The sequence below is a fragment of the Sminthopsis crassicaudata genome, chromosome 1 (genome assembly GCF_048593235.1).
Source record: "Sminthopsis crassicaudata isolate SCR6 chromosome 1, ASM4859323v1, whole genome shotgun sequence".
NCBI lineage: Eukaryota > Metazoa > Chordata > Mammalia > Dasyuromorphia > Dasyuridae > Sminthopsis > Sminthopsis crassicaudata.
In genome coordinates, this window is record NC_133617.1 from 534,055,183 (window position 1) to 534,081,467 (window position 26,285).

The 26,285-nt window shown below is 33.1% G+C and overlaps 1 protein-coding gene across 24 annotated transcripts in view; it reads left to right on the forward strand.

Moving 5' to 3' along the window:
- The window catches only part of PPIP5K2 (diphosphoinositol pentakisphosphate kinase 2), a 103,111-nt gene that overhangs the window by 9,696 nt on the left and 67,130 nt on the right, over window positions 1–26,285 (forward strand). For 22 of the 24 annotated variants that reach the window (XM_074281889.1, XM_074281890.1, XM_074281892.1 and 19 more), the window contains exons 2-5: window positions 14,200–14,602; window positions 15,954–16,149; window positions 21,722–21,812; window positions 24,951–25,036. In XM_074281889.1, coding sequence (XP_074137990.1) covers window positions 14,453–14,602; window positions 15,954–16,149; window positions 21,722–21,812; window positions 24,951–25,036 — 523 coding nt within the window. In that variant the 5' untranslated portion in view covers window positions 14,200–14,452. Of the gene's footprint in view, window positions 1–14,199; window positions 14,603–15,953; window positions 16,150–18,564; window positions 18,587–21,721; window positions 21,813–24,950; window positions 25,037–26,285 lie in introns of those variants that run through there. The other 2 variants (XM_074281897.1, XM_074281907.1) reach the window with 2 other exon arrangements.

Consider the following 26,285-nt stretch of genomic DNA (forward strand, 5'->3'; position numbering starts at 1 on the left):
GCAGTTTGAAGTTGTTTGGAGGGTAAGGTTGTTACTTGTTCTCCACCATCTTGGTTCCACCTGTACTGATGTTTCTTAAGCAGGGGAGAGCAAAAACCAATGCTTTAAGAATATCCATTTGGCTTCTATGGGGAAGATGACTTGGAGAGAAAAGATGTACATCAATGGCATTTAGTCACAAAGGGAAAATGAACCAAACTACAAAAAAGATATGACTTGCAGTGATGGATTCTTTAATGTTTTATTTTTTTTGAGTTGGATAAATATCACAGATAAAGGGAGAAAGTGGTGATGTGAGTAAACTATTGAAAAATAAACACTCATAATACTAAGACAGAGAAGATTCTATAGAAAATCATAAATCTTTATGGCATTTTGTTTTTATTCAATGTAGATAATATTCTATACATTAAATAATACTTTCAAAAGTGTCCTGATTATGCTTCTTTCTGAACTTTCCTATTCTTTTTCACACTTTAAAAAAAAAAAATTACAGTGATCCTTCCATTACCTTTACCTTTCCCTCCTTCTCAAATATAAACAGAAAATAAACTGATATAATTGATATTCTTTGGCAAAAATCTCCCATTGTGGACTTAATTTTTTTCTTTTCTAATTTTGTTTTTCATTTCTTCATTAAGTTATAAATTCCAATATTTCTTCCTTCCTAATTTCTTCTCTGTCAGATTCACTTTCTTTTTTTGAGCTATTCTGGAATTTCCAGAATCTCTGCAATTCTGGGGGGAAAGTTTTTTTGTATTTTACAGGATTATTTATTTCATTAGTTGAAGGTGAACTTTGGTTCACTTTCATTTAGCTTTCAATATTTGTTTAGAGGCTTGTAAGTCATTAAGGGTTTCATTCATTATTGTTTTATGATAACTTATTTGCTTATGCTCTTATTGCATTTTCATTTTATTGCATTTCTTTAATGCATTTTATTGCATGAACATCTTTAGTGTTTCATTTTTCTTGGCATAATCACAATAGTGGTTATTACTGTCTTTAATCTGCCAATTTATGAAGTGGGAGGTAGTCTTTTTTTCTTTTCTTTTTTTTTTTTTTTTTTTTAATCCTTAGTATTTACTCTTGGGGCAGCTAGGTGGCGAAGTGGATAGAGCACCAGCCTTGGATTCAGGAGGACCCAAGTTCAAATTTGGTCTCAGACACTTAACACTTCCTAGCTGTGTGACCCTGGGCAAGTCACTTAAACCCCAGACTTTAAAAAAAAAAAAAAAAAAAAAAAGTATTTACTCTTAGTATTTTACCCTTAGCATGGCTTCATGAAATCACTTATAATTTGTAATTTTTATTTAAAAAATATATTGCTCACATACTTTATCCAACGAAGAATTACTCTTGATATTATATATATTTGTGTCAGTCTTCTCTATGTTGTGGAGATCAGATTCTTTTCTGTAATATTTGATGCAAATATTTTCCCCTTCTCTACTAATTACCAACCTCAAACCACCCAGAATCCAACCTGGGAAATCTGAGAAGTGGGAAGTCCCACAGTCATGGAAAGGTGACTCTGACTACTCAGCATCCTTCCCAGGTGCTTACCTTAAGACTCCTCGGATAAGATAGGAGTCATCAGTTCTATTATTTTCTGTGAAGGGGGGAACTATCAGGCCTTACCACATGCCCTTCCTCTCTGTACTTTTGACTCCAAGTTACCTGCTATAATGATGTAATCTTATAACTCCCTAGTTATTGCTGTCAGTCCTACCATTGCACTTTTATGACTTCTCAGTCATTCTCTCTGCCCTGAAGTTGAACTTTTCTTTTAAGTATTTTCAATGATTAAATTATGAGCACCTTGAAAATAGACTGTCTTACCTTTTCTATTTGAATCTTTAGTCCTTCACACATAGTGCTTAATAACAAATTTTTCCTTTATTATAATTTTGTTATCAGTTTTTATTTGCTTGTAAACTTTTCAACTTTTTGGAGTTAAAATTGTTAGGATTACTGGGTGAGAACTCAGGTTTTCTGGACGGTTACAAGGTGAGAACTCAGGTTGACTTGATAGAGGGGGCAAGCTCATTGGCTGGGGTGGTTCTTCCCAGAAGCCCTTGCATTATCCCACGCCCATTCTCTGGGAGAATAAAAGAGAGAGCACTGGGCGCAGAGAGCAGATCGGCCTGGAGAAGGATAAGAGCTGGAGGAGATTCAGAGCCAGGATTCAAGAAGAAAGACTCTGCATTGCATCAGGCTTGACGGGGCTCTCTGCAGGAAGGGAAGTCACTTCTAAGGACAAGAGTTAACAGCAACTGCCTGGAGACAACGGTTCGTTACAGGAAGAAGAATCTGTCTGAGAGATTTGAGTAGAAGACACAGCAGATCTCTTCCCAGAGAGCGATCCAGCAGCTTCTAGAGACGACAGCTCGTTACAATTGGCGCCCAACGTGGGGCAAGGACTTTTGCTTATCCTGACAAGAGGAGCTAGACCAGACCTTCGCAATTTGGCGCCCGAACAGGGACAGACACAGTCCTGATTCCAGTGGAAAAGCTTCTGATCTAGATCTCAGTCTCTCTGACCCAGAACCGTGAGTAACGAGGAAACTTTGTTAAAGATTAAGTGAGCGTGCTAATAGATAAATAAGGAACTTATTTTGTTAAGGGCTAAACCAGGAATCTCTTATAGTGAAATGGGGCAAACACCTTCTGTTCAAGGAAAATGTTTAGAGAGCATCATCAAGGTTATGAAAAGCCAAGGCTTGATTATAATTTTGGAAGAGATTACTGAACTTTTAAGAACTGTGAAGGTTATATGTCCTTCTTTTTCTCTGGAAGAAGAATTGGATCCAGATGAATGGGAATTAGTAGGAAAGCAATTAGGTGAACACTACAATTCCAGGCCAAACTCAATTTCCAAAGATACAATTCATATATACAATGTAATCCAATTGGCTTTAAACAATGTTATTCTAAAGGAAGAGATGAAGGAGCAAAATGGGGAAGTGTCAACTAAACTAGGTGAAAAGGATGAATCAGATAACAGTGAAGTTAAGTACAATTCTGAGCAACAGGAGCACCTCCCATCTCCTCCCTCAATTAACCCTTCATGGGTGGAGCAAGAAGGAGGAGAGGAAGAGGCAGAAATACAAACAGAATTGCCTGTGAAGAAGCCTAAGCCTATGACAAGATTAGAAAAAGCATTGGTTAAAGCTAAGAGAGAAGGACAGGATATAAGTGATTTTATACATGCATATCCTGTGATTGAAAATACTGACTCTGTAGGTAAAAAAAGGAGAAGATATGCACCTTTAGATTTGAATACAATTAAGGATTTGAAAAAAGGTTGTACCCTTTATGGGGCTACATCAGCTTATGTCAAAATGTTACTAGATGGTTTGTCTTATGAAGTCCTAACCCCGAATGATTGGAAATCCATAGCAAGGACATGTCTGGAACCTGGAGAAAATTTATTATGGCTTGCGGAATTTCATGAATTATGTAAAATTCAAGTCAGATGCAATTTGGAAATAGGAGTTAACACACAATTCACTTTTGAGCACTTAGCTGGTGAAGGTCAGTATGGAGAGAATTCGGAACAGATTAATTATACCATGACAATATATGAACAAATTGCTAAGGCTGCAATAAAAGCTTGGGGTGTCCTCCCTGGACAGAAAGATCGTGGAGAGGCTTTCACTAAAATACAGCAAGGTCCCAATGAACCTTTTGCAGATTTTGTGGGACGTTTGCAAACTGCTGTCAAAAGAACTATTGGAGAAAATTCAGCTACAGAAATAATGACCAGACATCTGGCTAAGGAAAATGCCAATGAGATTTGCAAAAGAATTATATGGGGATTAGACAAAGATGCTCCTTTAGAGGAGATCATAAGACGCTGTGCTACAGTGGGAACAAATGCTTTTTACACCCGGACAATGATGAATGTGGAAAGACAGGGTCCCTCCTGGCAAGGGCCTTCTAGAGAAACTCGGCGATGTTTTCAATGTGGAAAAATTGGACATCTAAGAGCTCAGTGTAGGTATGGAGATACAGTAAGAAGACAGGGTGAAAGAAGACCTAAAACCCCATGTCCAAAATGCAACAGAGGACTCCATTGGGCATCAGAGTGTAGAATAATTCAGGGAAATGGGATGAGGGGCCCAGGTCCAGGGCCCCAGGCAAAAAAGACTTGGGGCATGGTGGCAGCTGATGTTACACCCAAAGAACCTTTAGAAGGTCAGGACTCTGATTTAATCAACCAGCAGAAAAGCAATCACATGGCAGAAAGGGATTACCTGATAAGTGAGTCAACAGGCAATCAGATTGCAAAAATGGATTACACTTGGGGAGAATACAGGCCTTTTAAACCAACAGGGCTGTGTCCAGTGCAAACAACTCCAATGTAATTGTCAGATGATGAGAAGAGATTTAGAAAGTGGTAAATAGAAGGAAATTAGATAGGTTAACTGCCTGGGAGAGAGGGTTTGTTTGTATTTCTTCAGCAGGAGAAGGAATCAGATGGGTGCCAACGAGTCATATTCGCCTTGTCCATCAGAGAGAGACAGAAAAAGAGAAAGACCTCAAAATAAAGGAGAAGATCTAAGAAACATCTGACACTGAAAGAGCATGGATAATAAGAAGACTGTTAAAGAACTTTAAAAACCAGCAGGAATCATTGGACTTCCTCACACAAGATGAGACTAATGGACGATGGACTTATGGACATTTATAAATTTTCAATTTATGATTATTTGATTATGTTATTTGTCATATACTTCTAGCATGTATTATGTTACTATGTTACTATATGCTTATGTAATTTATGTAATTATCTGTAATACTTCCCATATTGATGGATTTATGTTTCAAGGTCATGACTGTCCTATGTTCTAAATCAAAAGAAAGGGGGAGATGTTAGGATTACTGGGTGAGAACTCAGGTTTTCTGGACGGTTACAAGGTGAGAACTCAGGTTGACTTGATAGAGGGGGCAAGCTCATTGGCTGGGGTGGTTCTTCCCAGAAGCCCTTGCATTATCCCACGCCCATTCTCTGGGAGAATAAAAGAGAGAGCACTGGGCGCAGAGAGCAGATCGGCCTGGAGAAGGATAAGAGCTGGAGGAGATTCAGAGCCAGGATTCAAGAAGAAAGACTCTGCATTGCATCAGGCTTGACGGGGCTCTCTGCAGGAAGGGAAGTCACTTCTAAGGACAAGAGTTAACAGCAACTGCCTGGAGACAACGGTTCGTTACAGGAAGAAGAATCTGTCTGAGAGATTTGAGTAGAAGACACAGCAGATCTCTTCCCAGAGAGCGATCCAGCAGCTTCTAGAGACGACAGCTCGCTACATAAAATTGTATATTTTATCTTCTGTATTGGATTAAGAATTCTCTCCCAAACCATAATTATAGAAGGAACCTAATTTAGTTCTTTTTTAATGTTTTGCTTTGTTATTGCTATTTTTTAAATGAGATAACTTTTTCTATTTTGACATGTATCTTTTTGGAGTATACTGTGGCAAATGGTATAATTCTATCTAATTGATTTTTAATTTTTCTATTGAGTCTTGTCAGACAAGGAGTACTTCATTAACTGAGTAATATATATTCTTGGATTTATCTAACACCAAGCTACTATTTTTATTGGATTTATTATGTTCCATTGTTCTACTTCTCTATTGTTTTTAGATAATAAAGAAATTGATCTTGTAATTTTAGAGACTGGCCTTGTGATTTCATTGGTATAAGACATATTCATATAAGGAAACATTTCATTTAATGCAGTTTGATATATGCTCCATAATTTAGGGATGTAAGGAAATTGCCTGGGGCACTGAGAGATTGTTTTTGTTTATTTGTTTGTTTGTTTTTTGTTTTTTTTCTCACAGATAAGACTTGAACCCAGGTCTGCCTGGCTCTAAAATCAGTTCTCTGTTTACTTTGTCATAATTCCTTTATTATTTAACTAGTACCATATTTGGTTACTATACTTCATAATGAAATTTAATAATAAACACTTGATTTATACTTTTTCTTATTATTTACTTTGACTTTCTAAGCCTTTTTGTTCTTCCAAATGAATTTTGATATTTTCTAATGTGTAGATCATTAGCCTATTTGCAAGTTGTAATCATTTTGTTTCCTTTTTGCCCGTGCTTGTAATTTTTTTCTCATTATTGTAACTAATATATGTATGACTGTCAGTTAATGAGGGGGAAAGGACTTTATTTATTTTTTACTTTGGTCATTTTTTTTTTTTTTCTTTATCATATTAGTTAATGATTTGGTCAGCTTTGTCGTTCTTTAAAAACAATGCTCCAAGTTTTGTTTTTCAGATCTATATTTCTTTCATTTTTATTTTTTTCTAGCCCTTTGACTCATGAAGAAAATGTTTATATTTAATTTGAACTTTGAATGAAGCTAGAGCTCTCAATTCTAAAAAGTCTTCCACTTATTAAAAAAAAAAAAAATTGGAAGCAAGAAAGAAATGTGTTCCAAACATGGAAGTCTGAACTAAGGCATGAAAACATGTTACTACAGACCTTGAAGAATAGTAAATAGAATATCAAATAGAATCATTTGCACATGCATGCACACAAGGGAATTTATGTTTGTAAAGGTAGGCCAGAGTCAGATTATGAAGGTCATACACACCAAACAAATGATCCTGTGTTTTATTCTAAAGATGGTGGGATACATTGGAGCTTTTTGAGTGGGAGACTGACACAGTTCAATCTGTCCTTTAGGATTATCACTTATATGGAGGATGGATTAGAGAAGGGGGAGAGAGGAAGCCAGGGGACAACCAGAAGGCCATTGTGTCAGTTCATCTGAAAATCAATGAGGGCCTAAATTAGAGTGTGATATGAAGAAGGAGAAATAAACAAATACAACTAGTAAAATAATTAGAAAATAAATTAAGAAGCCAAAAAACTAACTATAAAAAATTAAACCAATTTCTCTCCCTTCCAGGTGTCCTCTATCCATTGAGAAGGCATACAGTCTATCAATTATACATATCATAAAAACATTTTTATATAACACTTTGCAATATAAGGTTTGCAATACACTTACCATTTGATTCTCACATCAAACCTGTGAGACAAGTGCTAATATTGTCCCTGTTTTTATATATAGGTAATTGAGGATCAAAAGTTAAGTGACTTGCACAGAATCTCATAGCTACTAAATATCTCAAGTAGAAGTAAGTATAAGTTTTTCTGAGGTATACTTAACACTTAGCTACTATGTTCTGCTTGCAGCCTTCTTTTCAAAATAGTAAGAATCAAGGAGTTCTGGGAATATCTCAGCTTTGTCAGAGAGTTTAATGACTTAAAGCTGTATGAGATCTTACAGACAAGGAAATTGAAGTCCAGAGAATTTAAATGACTCAAAGTCAGACAGTGAAATTCTGTTGTTTATTGTTCTCTTTTTTAAAAAATTATAACTTTTTTTGACAGTACATATGCGTGGGTAATTTTTTACATTATCCCTTGTACTCATTTCTGTTCCAAATTGTCCCCTTCTTCCCTCCACCCCTTCCCATAGATGGCAGGGAGTCCCATACATGTTAAATATGTTATAGTATATCCTAGATACAATATATGTGTGCAGAAACGAATTTCTTGTTGCACTGGAAGAATTGGATTCAGAAGGTAAAAATAACTTGGGAAGAAAAACAAAAATTCAAACAGTTTATACTCATTTCCCAGTGTTCCTTCTCTGGGTGTAGCTGATTCTGTCCATCATTGATCAATTGGAACTGAATTAGATCTTCTCTTTGTTGAAGATATCCATTTCCATCAGAATGCATCCTCTGCTCATTTCACTCAGTATCAGTTCATTTAAGTCTCTCCAAGCCTCTCTGTATTCATCCTGCTGGTCATTTCTTACAGAACAATAATATTCCATAACATTCATATACCATAATTTACCCAACCATTCTCCAATTGATGGGCATCCATTCATTTTCCAGTTTCTAGCTACTACAAAAAGGGCTGCCACAAACATTTTGGCACATACAAGTCCCTTTTCCTTCTTTAGTATTTCTTTGGGATATAAGCCCAGTAGTAGCACTGCTGGATCAAAGGATATGCACAGTTTGATAACTTTTTGCTCTCCAGAATGGTTGGATTCTTTCACAACTCAACGAATTTTAGATTCAGGATTTGAACCCTGGTTTTTGGACTCTTAAAATCTAGCCCATTTTTCTGCTGAATTGCACTCCCTCCTCTAACGTGGTTACACCAGAGTAAAGGATTGGATAAATTCCTTCCTCCAGGAAAAGCCAGAAGAGTGATGAAGCAAATACAAGTAGAGATATTATGCTGACTGTATTTTGGTTTTTATTTCTTATATTCTTGTTCTTATTTTCATATTCTTATAACAGAAATTATGCTAGTGGAGGCTATCCACATGGCATGATAAAAGGTAACTAAAAATGCCCCATTTAAAAAGTATTTCTCTGACTCTTGTGGAAGCCTCACTGTGAAATCATTATTAGTTTGGAGAATAAACTAATTGTGTTATCTTCAGATAATAACTCAAAGCTTAGTGAAATTTGTAATTATATTTGGTGGCGCTGCTACTACCCTTTTTAGAATTTTAGCAAGGATGATTTATTTATTCAGGAGATAATGTGAAAGAAACTTTGTAATCATAACTGAAAAGAATAGGCTGTAAGTAAAACTGCCTATATCATAAGAAACATACCCTATAAAATAGCTACATGTATAAAGAAAAAAAGTTGTAACAACCATATGTTCACAAGAGAAAAAATCTGAGAAAGAAGCTACTTGTAAAACCTATAACCTTAAATGTTAGTATTAAGATATGATTAGATATGTTTGCATATATTGGATTTAACATATTTTAACATGTATAACAAATATTGGATTGCTTGCTATCTAGGGGAGGGGTGGGAGAAAGGAGGGGAAAATCTGAAACACAAGGCTATACAAGGGTCAATGTTGAAAAATTATCCATGCATAAGTTTTGAAAATAAAAAGCTTTAAAAATTAAAAAAAAAAAAAATATATATATATATATATATATGATTAGAGCCAGTCCAACAATCTGTGAGAAAGTATTGAGGAGAGCATTTGGGTGAAAATCAATGAAAATAGAAATAGTAGATTGTTGTCATAGGGATCTTTTACATTCTTCCAAAAAGGGAATAGATTAACTCTAGTTACAAAATCTGGGATAGAAGTTGGTGATTGCACAGATGGGAAACTTCAGTTATCCAGAGTATATTAGAGTGCTTTTCCCAAAAATCAGCCAACTGTTATTTGCTTTGACTTGCCTTGAAGATTCATCATTCCAAAAATGAAGGAACAAACATAGTGTAATTATATTCTGCATATGATTTCTTGCTAATAAGGAAGAATTGGTTGTTGAGATTGAAATGTTAGAAGCCTTAGGAAAAGCAATGCCTACTAAACTGAGTTAGTGATAGAAGAGATGAAAACCAGGAAAAGTGATTTGTAGCCTATATTTTGGGAGAGTAGATTTAGAATTATAATTCTATTGAGGAGAAAAAGCAGAATTGCTCCTGTGGGTGCCTAGGGAATTTGTCTCTCAATTTATATGTTTAAAAAACAGAGTTTAAAAACTCTGTAAAGATAATGAAAGTGAGATAAAGGAAAAGAGAATGAATATAAAAACAAATTTCATTTCTTTAAAAAGCTAAACTTCAAAATAAGTTCAGACTGGAAATGAAAACCAAGGATGAGAAAAACTGGTTTTTAAAACTATCAAAAGAAAAGAGAAGGAACAAAAACAACAACAACAACAACAAAATGATAGGAAAACTGCTAGATGGATGAGGTAATAACTGATATAATTTAATTCTTAGTTTACTTCTGTTTTCCAAAGTAAATGACCTTTGGACTAGAGATTACAGAATAAAAGTCACTAGTAGGAAGTTAATATCCTTGTTAGATATGATTATTGAATATTGTAGAATATGATTGTTGTTTTTTTTTTTTTTTTTTTTTTTTTTTTTTTAGTTATGAACTCAGTCATCAGGCACCCCAAAGATTTCAAAAATAAGAATTGTATGTAAAACCAGATACTTCTGTTGTGTGATTTGTTTTAAAAGTGTGTTAAATATGGTAGTAAGAAAATCTCCCTTTTTAATATCTCTTTCTGAACTCTTAGCAGTACATACAGAAAATCATAGTTGTAGATCATGAAGGGAGCTAATGCTATATAATACAACCTTATTTTTTTAATAGGCAAAGAAGCTGAGGCCCAAGAATGTTAGGGAACTTGTGCAAGATTACATTGTAAATGTCAGAGGAGAGGTGTGAAACTGGATCCTCTAGCCCCAGGGTCAATTTGTTTTCCATTATATTATAATGCCTTTTATTCAAATTCCATTCTTCCCAGTCCTTTCTTTATCTTTGCCAGTCAAATGAAAGTAGTTGATTTGAAATTTGCCTGTTACTAGGAGTTCATCATATTGCTTTATATAGTCAATGATGCCTTATGTTTCTTCATTTAAAAATATTTTATTGACTGGTAACTTTTACTTGACAATTGTTCTTATTATATATTTATATCACAGGCATGTTGGTTGCCAAAGCTTTATCAAATTTCTGCAGATTCCCTGCCACCCAAGTTAACAGCCATGTAATTCTAATTTCATTTTTTCCATAGAGTTCATTGATAATTTGCCTCACTTTTTTGAAAACTTCCTATTTATATTCTTTGACCAGTTATCTATTTGGGAACCATGCATGTTCTTTTAAATCTATGTCAATTCCTACTATAACTTTGATATTAAATCTTTATCAAAAAACTATAAATTTTTCCTATTAAATGTGACAATTCTAAGTTTTTCTATTTTAATTTACCTGAATTCATTTTATTTCCTATAGTCCCTCTATTTGGTCAATTCTTCTATACAGAATTATGAAAAGCACCTCCTTTTCTTACTCTTCTAATTATTTTTTAACTTTTTAAAAATTTAGGTTATGTATCTATTTGGTCTTTCATGAAGTATATGATATGAAATGCTTCTATAATCTTAAATCTTGCCTCATTGCTTTTCATCATTTCCAGCAGATTTTGTAATTATTTCTTCATATACTTCAGTAACTTGAATTATTACATTTTTCAGGTGTTCATTTGCTTTGATCTTTGATACCTAATCTGTTTAATGGATCAATTATTTTTGAAATTTCTTTTTTTATAACCAGTGCCAAATGGTTTAATAATTATTGCCTTTTAATGGTTACTGCACATTTAATAGTTTGAGACGTGGTACTGCTAGGCCACCTTCTTTCCCACTTTTCCTTTTTGTTTCTACTTGCTATTCTTAATCTTTTCTTACCATAAAAGAAGTCAGGGCTGGATGTGAGTTATTTTTGTTTTTTGTTCTACAAAATAGCCCATGAAAGTTTTAGTATTGGAAATCCCATTTTTAGTATATTGGCATACACACCCATAACCAATTGATAACTCTCAAATATCTCTCCAAACCTTTTTTTAATTCTATAAAGAGTGCTTTGTTGTATTCAAATAAGACATGGCTAATATTATCCAATGGTCAACTGTGAGTGGCTTAAATAATTTTCAACAATACAATGATTGAAGACAATTTCAAAGGTCTTATGATGAAAAATCAACTGATTGAATCTGAATGCATACTATTTCCCCCCTTATTTGTTTCTTTTCTTCTTCTTCTTCTTTTTTTTTTTTTTTTTTTTTTTTTTTGGCCTGTTTTTTCTTTCATAGCATGACTAATGTGGAAGTGTTTTGCATGGTTAACATGCATAGTCTATCAAATTGCTTTCTATCTCTGAGAAGGTAAAAAGGAAAGTGGGGAAGGAATTTGGAACTTAAAATTTAATTTAATTTTTATCTATCTATCTATTTTGCTGGGGCAATTGGGGTTAAGTGACTTGGCCAGAGTCACACAGGTAGGAGGTGTTAAGTGCCTGAAGCTAGATTAAGGACCTTGGGTCCTCCCGACTTCAGGGCTGATGCTCTAACAGCACTGTACCACCTAGCTGCCTTGGAGCTTAACATTTAAAAAAAACAGATGTTAATTTTTTTTTATGTAATTTTTATGTAATTGGGAAAAATAAGTTTTAAAAAGAGACATGTTTGTGTCTTGGCAGATGATTTAAGGAATTATCTTTTCCTTGCTTATATTTCTATGTTCTATATTTTTGATATGCCTCAAAACAGTGGAATGCTTATAAAGAAAGATTTCTTTTACTCTTTTAGAATATGAGTATTAATCATATTATCTTTCTATATTTCTCTTTTTCTTCTATGTTTTTACTTTAAGTAAAGTGAAAACAAACTTCACTTCCATAATGATCCCATTTTCTCAGTAGGGATGCTGGAAAGTAATCTATGAAAGGTTATATTTTATTTATATGTTTATGTGTATATTACATATTTATGTATAACATGCATGCACACATGTTTTTGTGTGTGAATTTGGGAGTCATGAACCAAAGCTATTCTTTCCATTGTATTATGCTGCTTTTATATATTTCTTTTTCATAGTGAATTTAAGACATTAAGGCAATTTTTACTAATATTAACTTACAGATGAAGGAATTTGAAGGAAAATATTAATTTTAAAAGTCTAAAATCACTACCTTTCTTTAAGAACATAAATTGAACAACCTGGGAAAACAATGATAATCTGCAGAGTCTTAACACTGAATTTAATGAAATACTGCAAATTAACTATGTAGGTCTAGCATTCAGCAATGAATGTGATAGAAAGAATGTTTGCTTTGAATTCATAACATAGGTTTGATGTGCTAATGACTTTTATGACCTTAGTCAAGTCTCTTTTTCTTTCTTGGCCTCAATCCTTATGTAAAGTGAAAAGGCTGAACTAAATGACTATATATTCCCCTTCATCTCTTATGTTAGGAACAGTATTCTAATCACTACCCTTTTGTGAATTGGACTAGTTTTCTTTAAATGTTACTGAAATCATTTTCTAGACTAAGATTGAAGGCTCAGGCTTTTTATATTACTTCCTAGTTGTTTGAGTGTAAAGTAGACATGAAAAGCTCCAGAGACTCTGAACTTGACATTATATTATGATGGGCAACTCATGCAAAGGAGCCTCCCTCTGTGGAATCATATCAGGATAGGTTGTCTTGGTGATTATCTTTCTCCTGTGCATGGCTAAGTAAAATTTCCTTTCTTTGACTGACAGGCAAAAGTCCAATTTTCTCATTTCACTCTAATATTGAATGTAAACTATGGGAGGAATGGCTTTCATCTATTTCAGCCTATAATTGCTTTAATTCTGTGATTCCATAGATGTAATACAATTTTTTGTATAGTAAGAAATGAGGAATAAGAAATATTTAGAGAAACATGGGAAGATTTGCATGACCTGAATTAAAATGAGATAAATGGATGCAGAAGTAAACTGCCAAACTGACTAACTGAAAAACCAATAATGACACTTGTTCTAGACAATCCTCTCTTCTCAGGAGAAAGATAAGACCATATAAGAGCAAAATATTACATATGCTATTACCCATTGTCACTAACCTGTATTATTTCTTACAAAGGAAGGTTCATTTCTGACTGGTAGAGAGAGATTTTCTGGTTTTGACAATGAGGTAAAGACCTAAGTAATTAAATTTTTTTCAGAAAAAGATTAAAAGTAAATATTTTCTGTCATTGGGAATTGGCTACATTAATTATAATATATAATGAAAGATTAGAATAAAAAAAATGGATAAGGTGAATTCAAGGAAATTTGGTAAAATTTATAGGGGGAAAGGGAGAAGAAAATAAACATTTACTTGGCTAAGTGCTTTTAACAAATATTTCATTTGATTCTCACAATAACCCTATGGTACTATTACTATCTGCATTTTATAATTAGAGAAACTGAGGCAGAGATTAAATATTTTTTTTGAGGATCACATAACTATCAAGTGTCTTGAAGTCAGATTTAATTCAGGTCTTTCTAATTCCAGACCCAGCATTTTATCTACTGTATGACATTGCTGCTTCTATTAAGGAATTAGAGTTTGTATATTTACCTTTCTAAAGGTAAAACTTCATTTTATTAGTAGAGAAAATGCTTATTTCTTATTTTTAAAAGTAAAGAAATTATAAGCTTTGCAATGAGCTTATTTTATATACTTACATGTATCTGCTCAAACATAAGCATCACTGTCATAGCTTTTTTCTGGAACTAAACATTACATATCTTTATTTCTATTCTCATTTATTTCTTAGGTAAAAGAACACACTTCCAACTCAGGGAAACCTTGATTTTGTGTTTTTGAAAGTGAGTCAACAATGAAGACTTGCTATCTGGGAACAAAAGAGCAACTTGGCTGCTGACTTTCTTATCGGAATTTCAAGTGATTGTGTAAGCAGAAATAAGCTGCAAAGGATCTTTGTGTCACCCAGCTATTGGGAGAATGTGCTACTCTGAGACTGTTTACTTAATTACTGTTCACATGTAGATCATTTAGTTTTTCTGACCATGTCTATCCCTGAACTAGTAAATAATATCCCTAGATTCTTTGTTGGGACTGAAGAGGGAGAAACAGATGAGCTAGGAGATCCTGCCAAACCTGGAGGTTTTCAGCATTTCTATGGACATGCAGATGATGAAGAAGAAGAAGATGATTCTGTAAGTTTTTGTGTATTTTGGCGGGGAGGGGAACCTGACAGAATCAAATTTTTCCTAGAGATTTATCAGTACTTTCTATTTTGCCCAGCTATTCTGAACTCTTTACTACTCTCCCTTTAAGGATTTTAAGCAAATAACTAACTTAAATTCAGCATTTGTCTTTTTTACCTTTCTAGGTGGGATAAAATGATTAAGTATTTTGAACAGTTTAAAAGTAAAACTGTTGTTTTTCTCAGTAAAAGTAGCTCATCTAAAATAGCTAATTAGTGACTTGATCTGTTGCCTTTGCTCACTAGAATTGGAAAGTCAATTTTACTTGTATTTGTAATGGAAGGAGGGTCTAGAAATCCCAAGAAAATTTGACTGCAGATGTCTTGATTTTTAAATAGGGATGTTTGCATATGTTAGGCTTCATTTAACAATTACCTATCATATGTATGCTAGGTACTAGAAAAATAAAAGCAAAAGTGAAATAGTCACAAAGAGTTGGACATGACTGAAACATGAAACAACTGAACAGTAACAACAGCAAATTATTGTTTATTAATACTGTTGTATTGTTTTTCAGTTTTTAGACCACTGATACTTTTAAAAATCAGATCTATAAACTTAAAAAATACTGATTTCCTTCTCTAATGCTAGTTAGTATTTATCCAATCTTTTCCCCAAAAATCAGGAAGTAGAAAAAAGTAGGAGGACATCAACTGCTTTCGTGGACTTCTTCATTTCTAATGGCCACAAAGAAACTGACAGGAAATTAGCCACTTAATATAACCTATGGTGTGAGTGCTCAAAACTTGGATAGCTAGAAAGAGAATCATGTGACAAGCAAAATCTGAAAAATGAATTACTATTAGCAAGTAAGTCTTCTGTCAAGACTAGAAGGAATAATTCTTTCAAGATATGTATATATTTATTCTTACTGGAACCACGGGGTTTCTTTAAAATTTAGGAATTCAATGCCATGACAACTTATAAAAATTGCACTATACTATTATATGTATTAGTATAGTATATATACTAATTCACTAGTATAGTATAGTGCAATTTATATATATATATATATATATATATATATATTATACAATATATAATACTATATATATTATTATACATTATATATACATATGTGTATATATACTACATATTATAGTACTATAATATAATATTTATATACGTATTATACAATATATAACACTAAAATAAAATCATCAACTTGTTTTTAATAAGTACCTATAAGTATTGGACAAGAATTGATTTTTATAAAATGCTTCCCATTGATTAATGTATTACTTTGGAATTTCTTTCAGTATGCATGGAGATTTTAATTTCCTTTTGCATTGTTTTTTAGCCACCAGAAAGGCAGATTGTGGTTGGAATATGTTCCATGGCAAAAAAATCCAAATCAAAACCAATGAAGGAAATACTGGAACGTGTCTCCTTGTTTAAATACATCACAGTAGTAATATTTGAAGAGGATGTTATTTTGAATGAACCGGTAGACAATTGGCCACTATGTGACTGTCTTATTTCTTTCCATTCTAAAGGTAATCTTCTTACATTGTATGTACACTGTATTTTTGTAACATTTGAGTCTGAATATTAAATGAGAATTTAAGCTCTCATTTTTAAATATCAGTAGCCTAATTGAACATTCCTCCCCCAAAAAACCAATTAGTCAGTATTTATGCTAGAAATGACTAACTCCTAAAACAGAAAATATTTCTATTTTATACTCAACAATCTCTCTACTCTTCCTCTCACTCCCACTCCTACCTCCACCCCCTTTGTGCAGGTGAGGAAACTGAGACTCGGAGAAATTAAGTGGCTAAATAATAGACATTCTGAGACTATTTTCTTAGCGATTTATTCACTTCCAAACTATTTTTCTCTTTTCTATTACATTCCTTGAATGAGCATCAGTGATGAAAAGACTATTTCAGTCCCTGAAAGTACTCAGTTTCCTTCTGGTTCCTTCTGGCAATGTCATTTATTCATTACACAAATTTTGGAAGCTTCTCTGTTGCAACTTTGAAGGCAACAGCCGTTCACAGAGTACCTATTATGTGACAAGCACTGTACTAGGAATTACTAATACTAAAACAAAAATGAAAGTCTGTGTCCTTCTGGAGTTTACATTCTTTTGGAATCAAATATCTCATTTACTAAAAGTAAATCTAAAAATGTGTGCCAATTTCTGGAGGGAATATACTTGCCATTGACATGTATAGATTTATAGGTTAATTCAAGACCTTTCAAGACTTTGTAAGATATTTCATCTTTTCATCCAGTAACCCCAGAGAATAAGATATCCTCTGTATATAATACAGTGCTCTGTCTATATGAACTGTACAATAAAAATGTAATCTGGCTTTTACTATACCTTAAAGCATTCATCCTTAATAACTCTATTCTATAGAATCCCAGAATTTGAGAGTTGGAGCCCATTCTTACTCAAGGTTTTTAGGCAGCTCTCACTGTTAGGAAGTTTTTCCTGAAAGATCCCTTTGTAGCTTCCACCCATTGTTTCTGATCCTGCCCCATGGAGGTGAATATAACAAGTCTCAACCCTCCTCAATAAAGCAGCCCCTCAAATATTTGAAGACAACTATTATGATAGTCTTCTCAGCTCATATTTTCTTGTGACTAAATATGTCCAATTCTTTCAACTTATCCTCATTCAAAACCCTTTAATTTCTGGATATTCTCCAGTTAATTAATGCCCTTCCTAATCAGTGGCATTCAGAAATAAACAACAATTCTTCAGATGAAGTCTGACAGGGCAAAATATAGTGGAACTAATCACCTCTATTCCTTGAAGTTAGGCCTCTCAATTCTTCCCCACTTCACATTAGCTGCTGCTGTTTTTTTGTTTTTTTGCTATTAGGTCTCACAGCTCAATTATATCAAGCTTTCAATCCACATAAATGATCAGACATTTTTTGAACATATGTGATAAAACCCTAGATAAAAGCTAGATAAAACCCTCTAATCTTCTGCTAGTGAAATAGATGTTTTTCAGTAGATTTATGCCAGTTAAGCCCAAAGCTCTAGCTTGTCAAGATCTGTTGGCTACTTTAACAGCTTTGTTTCATCCAAGAATTTGATAAGCATGCTATTTGTGCCTTTGTCCACATCAGTGATTAAAATGTCAAATGGCACTTATGCCAAAACCAAATCTTTGGGATACTCCCATGGAGACTTCCCTCTACAATGACATTAAACTATTAAGAAGAATTCTGAATCTGGCCATCTGGCCAATTCTCATTCCATTTAATTGATTTGTTGACTAATCACTTCTCCACAAAAAATAGTACTAAGATTATCACACACACACACATACACACACACACACACATACACACACACACACACACACACACACACACACACACACACACACACAAAACACACACAAACACACTGTCAAAAGATTTGTTAAGAGCTTGGTATACTATACAAGTTTAGTAAGCTTATGAAGAAAAGAAATTGTTACATGATTTGTTTTTGATCAAGTGACACTAGCTTTTAGTACTTCAGCTAAGGCCTAATAGATTTAGCTTCAGTCCCTTATTTTAACCATATTAATCTTTATGTTTTTAAATGTGCTTCTTATAAACAATATATTGTTCATTCTAATTTCTAATTTATTTTGCTATCTTTCATTTCATGACTTAATTGTGATTTGATTTTTATTGGATTTCCTAATTGACTCAGTGTGCGATATTTTTGGGATCTTGGTGGAATAGGTTTGGGATAGTGCCAGACTATACTTTTAATTATTTCTGACCACTTTTATGGTATTTTTTCTTTGTCCTGGAATCTCTTGATTTTGGTTATGTTTTCGTTTTGGGATTTCTTTCAGGAGATAATCAATAAATTCTTTGTCTTTTCTATCCAACAGATCTGAACAGTTTTATGAGTTCTTAAAATATATCTTTCAGCTCATCCAATTATTCTTTTTTCTCTTCATCTATTTTCCAGGTCAGTTGTTTATGTGAGTGAGCTCATGTTTTTATCTTTTTTAAAAAATCTTTTAACTTTGTTTTAATTTTTCTTACTGTTCCATGAAGTCATTAACTCCAACTGGGCCCATATTAATTTTCATTGAGTCTGTTGCTTAGATAAAATGTGATTTCTCTTGTTTACTTAGTTTTGTATCCTTCCTCTATTTCTCTCATTTAATTTGTAAACTCATTTTTTTCTCTTTATTTCTTCCAGGAATTCTAGTTGCACTTGTGTCTAAATTGTGTTTTCCTATGAGGATTTGCTTGTAGATGTTTTGGAGTCATTTTCTACTTCAGGGTTTATGTGCTCCTGTGACCATAATCATTTTATGATTGATTGATTGATTTACTTACTCTTCAAGCCTAGTTTCCTAACTTTGACTTTTATGTTAAGGCCAAGCTCAAGGAAATGTGGGAGGGGACGACTATGCCATATTTGTGCCTGTTTTGTGTCCTTCTTGAATCTTGCAACTGCCTTTTGGTTTAGTATTGGTTATTGTGTTTTCTTAGGATCTCTGAATCATCTAGAGACTTGCAAGCAATTTCTCTTATTATACCGAAAGCAGTCTGATTCAAGGCAGAGTCTGAGCACTGCCCTCCTAGTCTGAGCTTTAAAAATTTCTGATTTGAATTTGTCTTTGGATATTTGTCTTTGTCTGACTTTGAATATGTATGGGACATAGCTCCAGTTGTCTGATGCTGGATTCAGGTACTGTCACCTAGGTGGGTTCATTGAGAATTACAGATTCTCTTTTGAACTGGTTTGAACTCCATCCCAGAGTTCTGAGCCACATAACTGCTGCTAACTTCAGTACTTGTTCCTTGTTCAATATGGAATCTCATGACAGTTCTTTAACTAGGTCTTTAATTTCTTGTTGCTGATTCTTTTCTCAGTCTATACTTGTTCCTACTTTTACCATAGGCTAAAACCCCTTTCTTGGATTCTAGTCACAGCCACAAGTAGGCCCTTGATTATAGCTTCTGTGCTGGAATGCTCTGCATGCACACTTCTTAGTAGATCCCATCCACAGGGTCCATATATATCTCTCTATATGCAGACATGGAATGGAAAAATAATTCACTGTGATTTGATTTTTTTATTGGATTTACCAGTTGACTCAGTGTGCTATATTTTCTGCATCTTGGGAGAGAACTACACTATACTACTTCTTCCTTATTCTGTTTTGTCTAGTCTCCCTTGATAGTGCCTCTTTGTAATTACTGCTAACCCACCTAGATGATTGCTTTCTAGAAATTTCTCAGAAATTGAAGTCAAGATTATAGTTTGTGATCATTGTTCTCTTCTTTTTTTTTTTTAATATTGGGACAGTATTTGCTTTCTCTAATCTTTGTAGTACCTCTCCTGTGCTTTATGATCTGTCATGTGTTACTGACAGTGATTTAGTCTGCCATTTCTTTCACTACACAAAGACAGAGTCCATAGGAGTTTGGTCACTTGAATTGAGGACGCTTGAATGCCCCCATGATGTCTCCATGTATATTTTTAGTATCAATTTGCTCTTTAATAGTTTTTATTCTGTTATGTCCAGCATAAAATGCTTTCTTCTTGACAGAGAAATAAAATAAAAGTTGAGCTGCTCTGGATTCTTTGTTGTCAGCTATTATCTCATCCACTCCAAGTAAAAATCCTTTTCCTTATTTTTTTTTTTCTTGGTACCTTTTTTTTTTCTCCTAACATAACTAACAAAATTACTTTTTGTTTGTTGTCCTTTGTTACCATTGCTACCCCTCAACTAATTCTGAGATTTGGCCTTCATGACTGAATTTTTATAGTTGCCACACTCTTAGGGTAATTTCTGTTACCTAATCTCACTTTCATTTTCTGTGCATATCTTTTTCTTTTCTTTCTTTTTTTTTAAATGCTCTTAAATTGGTAGGTGAATCTTCTGTGTATCTATATCTAGAAAAATCCCATATTTATTCCTTTTATGTTTTTACAACTTCTTTCTTGATCATCTTCCATTATTCATTGGTGATTTTTTTCCCTCAAGTGTCTTAAACTATTGAATTTTACCTGTCTTTCCTCTGAAGTTTTTGAGATCTACTTTTCATAAACCTACAATGCATATGATGTTATGATGAGATATTCTTTTCTTTTTATCACAAATTCTAGGAACCTGTTGTTGCTTTCCTCCAAGAGTCCTATAATTTCCACCTTAACAATTAGTTTTTATTTGTGAGAATGAGATCCAGAATATAATTTCCCATTATTTTTCATCCTTAGGTCTCTTTAGATAAAATATGTTAAGCATTAGTGTATTTAAGTACTATGCTAGAAATACAAAGTTAAGACGTGGAGCTTACAGTCTATTTGAGCCTCTTGCAAATATCCCTGTCCATTCTACCATCTTTTGCTCGTTTAGTTGTTAATTATAACATCAAATAGGAGGAATTTTAGATACTTACTTTTTATTTTTATATTATATATGGTACAGCATTGATGTATCACTGTACTAAAGCATAGTCCTAAGGAAATAAGCTTTTAAGTGCTTAACATGTGCCAGGCACTGTTAAGTGTTTTATGAATGTTATCTCATTTGATTCTCGCTACAGTTGTTTAAGGTCCATGCTATTATCTTCATTGTACAATTGAGCTGACTGAGGCCATCAGAGGTTAAGTGACTTGCTTAAGGTCTAAGGTCGTATTTGAAATCAGGTCTTCTCAGCATTCTATTCATTGTATCTCCCTACTTGTACCATGTATTAATCTATTTCTATATATTTCAGAATCTCACCATTGTATATTTGTGTTTGTATGAGTTATAGATATACCCATGCATGTATACATACATACATACATATATATGTATGTAAACATACTATAACCTTATGTATGAGTTTTTTTAATCCTTAGTCATTTTTTCTAGATGAAAGGCAAATCTTTTGTTGAAATAAAAAAACTAAATCTCAAACTTTATAAGTTTCACAAATAAAAATCATTAGATTCAATTATAGATATGAATTTTCTTTTTACCATAAATTAAAGATCACATATAAGGTCTCATATGTCTTTATCTTTTTAAAATAGAACTTTTTGTTAGTTTTGTTAATAATTTTATTTATTACTACCATGTTCTTTAAAAAATTTTAGGATTTCCACTTGACAAAGCAGTTGCCTATGCAAAACTCAGGAATCCATTTGTGATCAATGACTTGAATATGCAATATCGTATACAAGACAGGTAAGTAATGTAATTAAATCATTTTTGTACAATTAAAAGACTGATTAAGTTTACTTTTGTTTAGGTGAATAGTTAATGGCACTGGGATACAGAGAAAATTTAGGAACATCAATTGTGGGTTTTAAGTAGAGAGAAGAATACCTGGGAGTTTGGAATTATTTTGCAGGATCATTCTGCAAAAAGTTGCTCCTCATAGGCACGATTCTACAAAGCAGGGTACAAAAGAGAAGCTGGCATTAAAAGCCTGATTTGGAATCTTGGCATATGGCAGGTAAGAAATGACTAATAAGTTTGGAGTTAGGAACAAACTCAATAGAAAACAGTATTTAGTTTGAAGTCAAATCCTGGGGTAATTTAAGAATAAAAGGAATAAGAAAAAAGACTTACAAGTATATGATACATAATAGGGTAGGGAAGAACTACTAAATGATTGAAATTATAATAGCTATATGAAGAGAGAATTTAGAACCTCTAAAATGGAAACAGTTTTCCATATTCCAAAAAAAAATTAAGGAGGATCTACAAGTATAAAAGATAGAGTGCTATTAATCAGCTGATGATTAAACATCTTTCATGTATGAGGAACTGTGCTATACACTAGGAATAGAAAGATAAAAATTCCCTCCAGTTTATATTATAATATGGGAGACAAGATATTTCTGTGCGTGTATAGAAAACATTTACAAAGAAATGTGGAAGGGGAGTTTAAAGGGAATAATTATCATCTGTGAGGGCCAGGAAAAGCCTTATGTGAATAGTGTTACTTAAACTGATTCTTAAAGGAGATCACAGACTTGACTTTAAATTTACCTCAATTGGGTCCTCACCGATGCTAGTTAGTCCTGTTATATCTCCCTTATCAGTTCACTATCCCCCTCTATATAACAGTTCTTCCAGACCTGTTCATTCCTCTCCAAACTTCATAAGGCTCCCTCTTCCCTTCTATTGCTTAGTATGAGAGGAAACACAGAATTGTTGTAATTTTTCTTTCTCTTATTACTAGCTAATTGATACATTCTTTTTATGATTTTAAATAGTTTACCGCTGCTCTTTTGAGAACTGTTTGTCTATTTATTTGATCACTTATCTATTGAAGATAACTTTGGGTCTTATATATTTTTGTTAGTTTGTGATATAATTAGATATCAATCTCTCATCATAAGTATATGACAGGTTTTTTCCCCTAATGAATAAAATTAATGCAGCTAACATAAAAGATGAGTACTTTTCTTGAGTTAGTTGGATTAATTTTATTCAAAGCCTCTTCAATTTCTTTTCAAAATAATCTGTTTTATCATTTGTGAATACCTTTGTGTCTTTGGTTAAGAATTCATTCCCTTAGCCATCACTGTGAATAATATCTGATTGATTTCTCTTCTAGTGAATTTTAAAAATGATTTTTAATAGCCAGATTATATCTCCTTTTTTTTTTTTGAAAGTAAGTTTTTGTTGGTAACCTTTGGGTTTTTTTATGTTACCCACATTTCTTGTTGTATCTTTTCACGTCTGCTACTCTCAGACAGCAATTCCTTATAAGAAATATTCAAGAGGGAACTAGAATCTATGCTATTCATTTAAGAAATTAAGGAACTTTAGCCTGGAGAAGATAAGATTCAGGGAATACTTAAAGTGTCTTTTATTCTTATCCCCAAAGGATAGAATATATAGAGTACATACAGAAGCACATTTAATCTCTCACTACCAGAGGAAAAAAAGTTTGTAAGGATAAGAACTACCTGGAAGTAGAATAGTCTTATTGTAGATAATGAGTTCCATGTCACAAATGATCTTCATGGAATTCATTTCAGTAAATATTTATTAAAGATCTACTTTAGGTCAAACAGTATAATAAGCCTTAGATTTACAAACAGGAAAAAGAAAACTAGTTTATTCCCTCAAGGTGCTCATAATCTAATGAGGGAAGATACTATATGAAATAAAACTGGAAAATGGAGAGAATTTCTAGGGGTCATCCAGTATAAGAAATATGGTCTTTATGGCGTTGAAACCAAGTAGAGCCACTAATAGAAAATGAATCTGGAAAATTCTGAGCTCTTCATAAAGGAAGGCTTTAGAAGGAGTGTATTATTCCATCTTCATGAAGTACTCTTATCAGAAAGAAGAAACCAATGAGAGAACTGAAAATGTGTTGATCATCAAAAGCAAGCATTTGATGAAAGTCTCAAAAATCCTGTATAAGGTGATTAGGCTTCAGGTCAGGGTTAGAGTAGACGTTCTCTAAAGTCCCTTGTGACTTGGAGGCTCTACTTCTATGATAATTTTGAAGTTTCCTATGATCTCTATTATAGAAGCAATGAGCTTTACTTTCCTCCTTTGTAAAATAAGAACAGACTAAACGGTTTATGAAGTGTTTTCTGAGGGGAAGTGTATTGGTTATGCAGTCATAGGTTCTGGGTTCTAACTTCGTTTGTACTACTTACTATTCTGTATGACCTTGGATAAGTTACTGTGCCTATTGGATCAGTTTTCAAAATAAGGGGGTTGGACTAAATAAATGAATTCAAGATCCCTTTTTAGAAGGCGGTTAGGTGGCATAGGAGATAAAGCATCAGTCCTGGAATCAGGAGAACCTGAGTTCAGATCTGTTTTTAGACACTTAATATCTATATGACTGTGGGCAAGTCACCCCTAGTTGCCTTGATTCCTCATCTGTAAAGTAAGCTATAGAAGGAAATGATAAACCCATTCTAGTATCTCTTCCAAGAAAGGCAAGAAGGGAACTATTGTTTTGCAGTTTTCCCCAATACACTAGAAATTAAACATGTAAATATTTTTAATAATAAACCTGTATTTTAAAAATTATTAAATTGTATTTACTGTCAACATGAGATCACAAATTTGAATTAATTGATTTTATTTGACTAAAATTATACTTTGATACTCTTTATTACTTTACCAGCACCCTGCTTTTCTTTTTACTTCCTTTTATTTTTAAAATGTTAAAACTTAACTGTCTGAAAGTACTGTTTCTCCAAACTAATGATATCAATCATGGTGCATATTTATCAAAATTTCAGGAAAAGATGTTTTACTGATAATTTTTCCATTAAGCAACAGTGTTATTCTTACTACTGATGGACTTATTGAGGTATAAAAATATTTTTCCATTTTCCTTAGGAGAGAAGTTTATAGTATTCTTCAAGCTGAAGGTATTTTACTTCCTCGTTATGCCATTTTAAACCGTGATCCAAATAATCCCCAAGGTAAGAGAATTTTGTCATGAGTGAGTTATCCCCTAATATCTACCATGCCAATCAGTTTAATGTGATCACAGGAGAATTTAGCCATCCTAATGAGACTTAATGCTTATCTCAAATAGTTTTTTGACTTTGGGGAAATTTTTTTAAAGTCAGTAAGTTTGATTAATTTTCCATTTCCCTGCCCAAAATAAACTTGAAGATATGATGGTCCTCAAGAAAGGCACTAGATGAAGATCATCATGGACATGCAATTGTTTATAATGGGTAGCAACAATTAGTCCTGCCTTAGGAACAGGGGCTCTTCACAATGCTTTAAGTCTCCTACTAAGCACGAAATTCCCCTATAAAGCAATGCCTGTAAATCACAACTATTTTCTGTTCCACTTGACAGGGTGAAGATTTACCAGTGTTCTCTTTACGAACAGACTTGTCATTCCCTCAAAGAATATTTTGCTACTTGTTTGCAACTTAGTTATTTACACTTATCCTTCACTGATTTATTTCATTCCACTAATTAAATTCCAAATATTACTGTTAAGAGTACTGTTAAAACAGTCTATGATATTGTAGAGTTAATAATAACATACACATGCCTTCAGGTAATATCTGATTGGATAAAAACTATTATTTGTTATACTTTGTATACCAGATATTTATCTCAAATTTTTTTCTTATAATATGTTCATGTTTATAATTAAGATTTTTGATGACTTAATTGGAGCTAATTCCAGTCTGAAAATGAAAGCCAACTGCAGAATTTAAAATTAAGCTTAACTGAGTGTTGTTCCAGTGCCTTGGGACTTCTAAGTATGTTACTTGGTATAAAACATGAAATAGATAACAAACAAGAGTGCAAAAAAAAAAGAAAAGAAAAAAGGCCACAAGTTACATAGTAAAAGTATTCACTTAGAAGTTTTATAGTCTTTTAATGTAATAAAAACTTTTTTCTTATGTTTTATTTTGAGATACTTTGTTGTACTTAGGATTTTATCAGAATACATTATTTCAGTTATTTAGAGAACTCAATACCTCTTAGGTACTTAGTTAATAGGCTTGTAGGAGGGGAAAATGGCATTGTGTGTATTTAAAAAAATTTTTTTTCTAAAATTTAAAAATAGTAATTTTGTTTTATATCAAAGATTAACAATTCCTTGTATGTGTCAAAAGGGAGCCATTTCCTGAGATTTGGACTTATATTTGGAACAGAGATAGGGAACCTTTTTCTTGCCAAGGGTGATTTGGATATTTATGA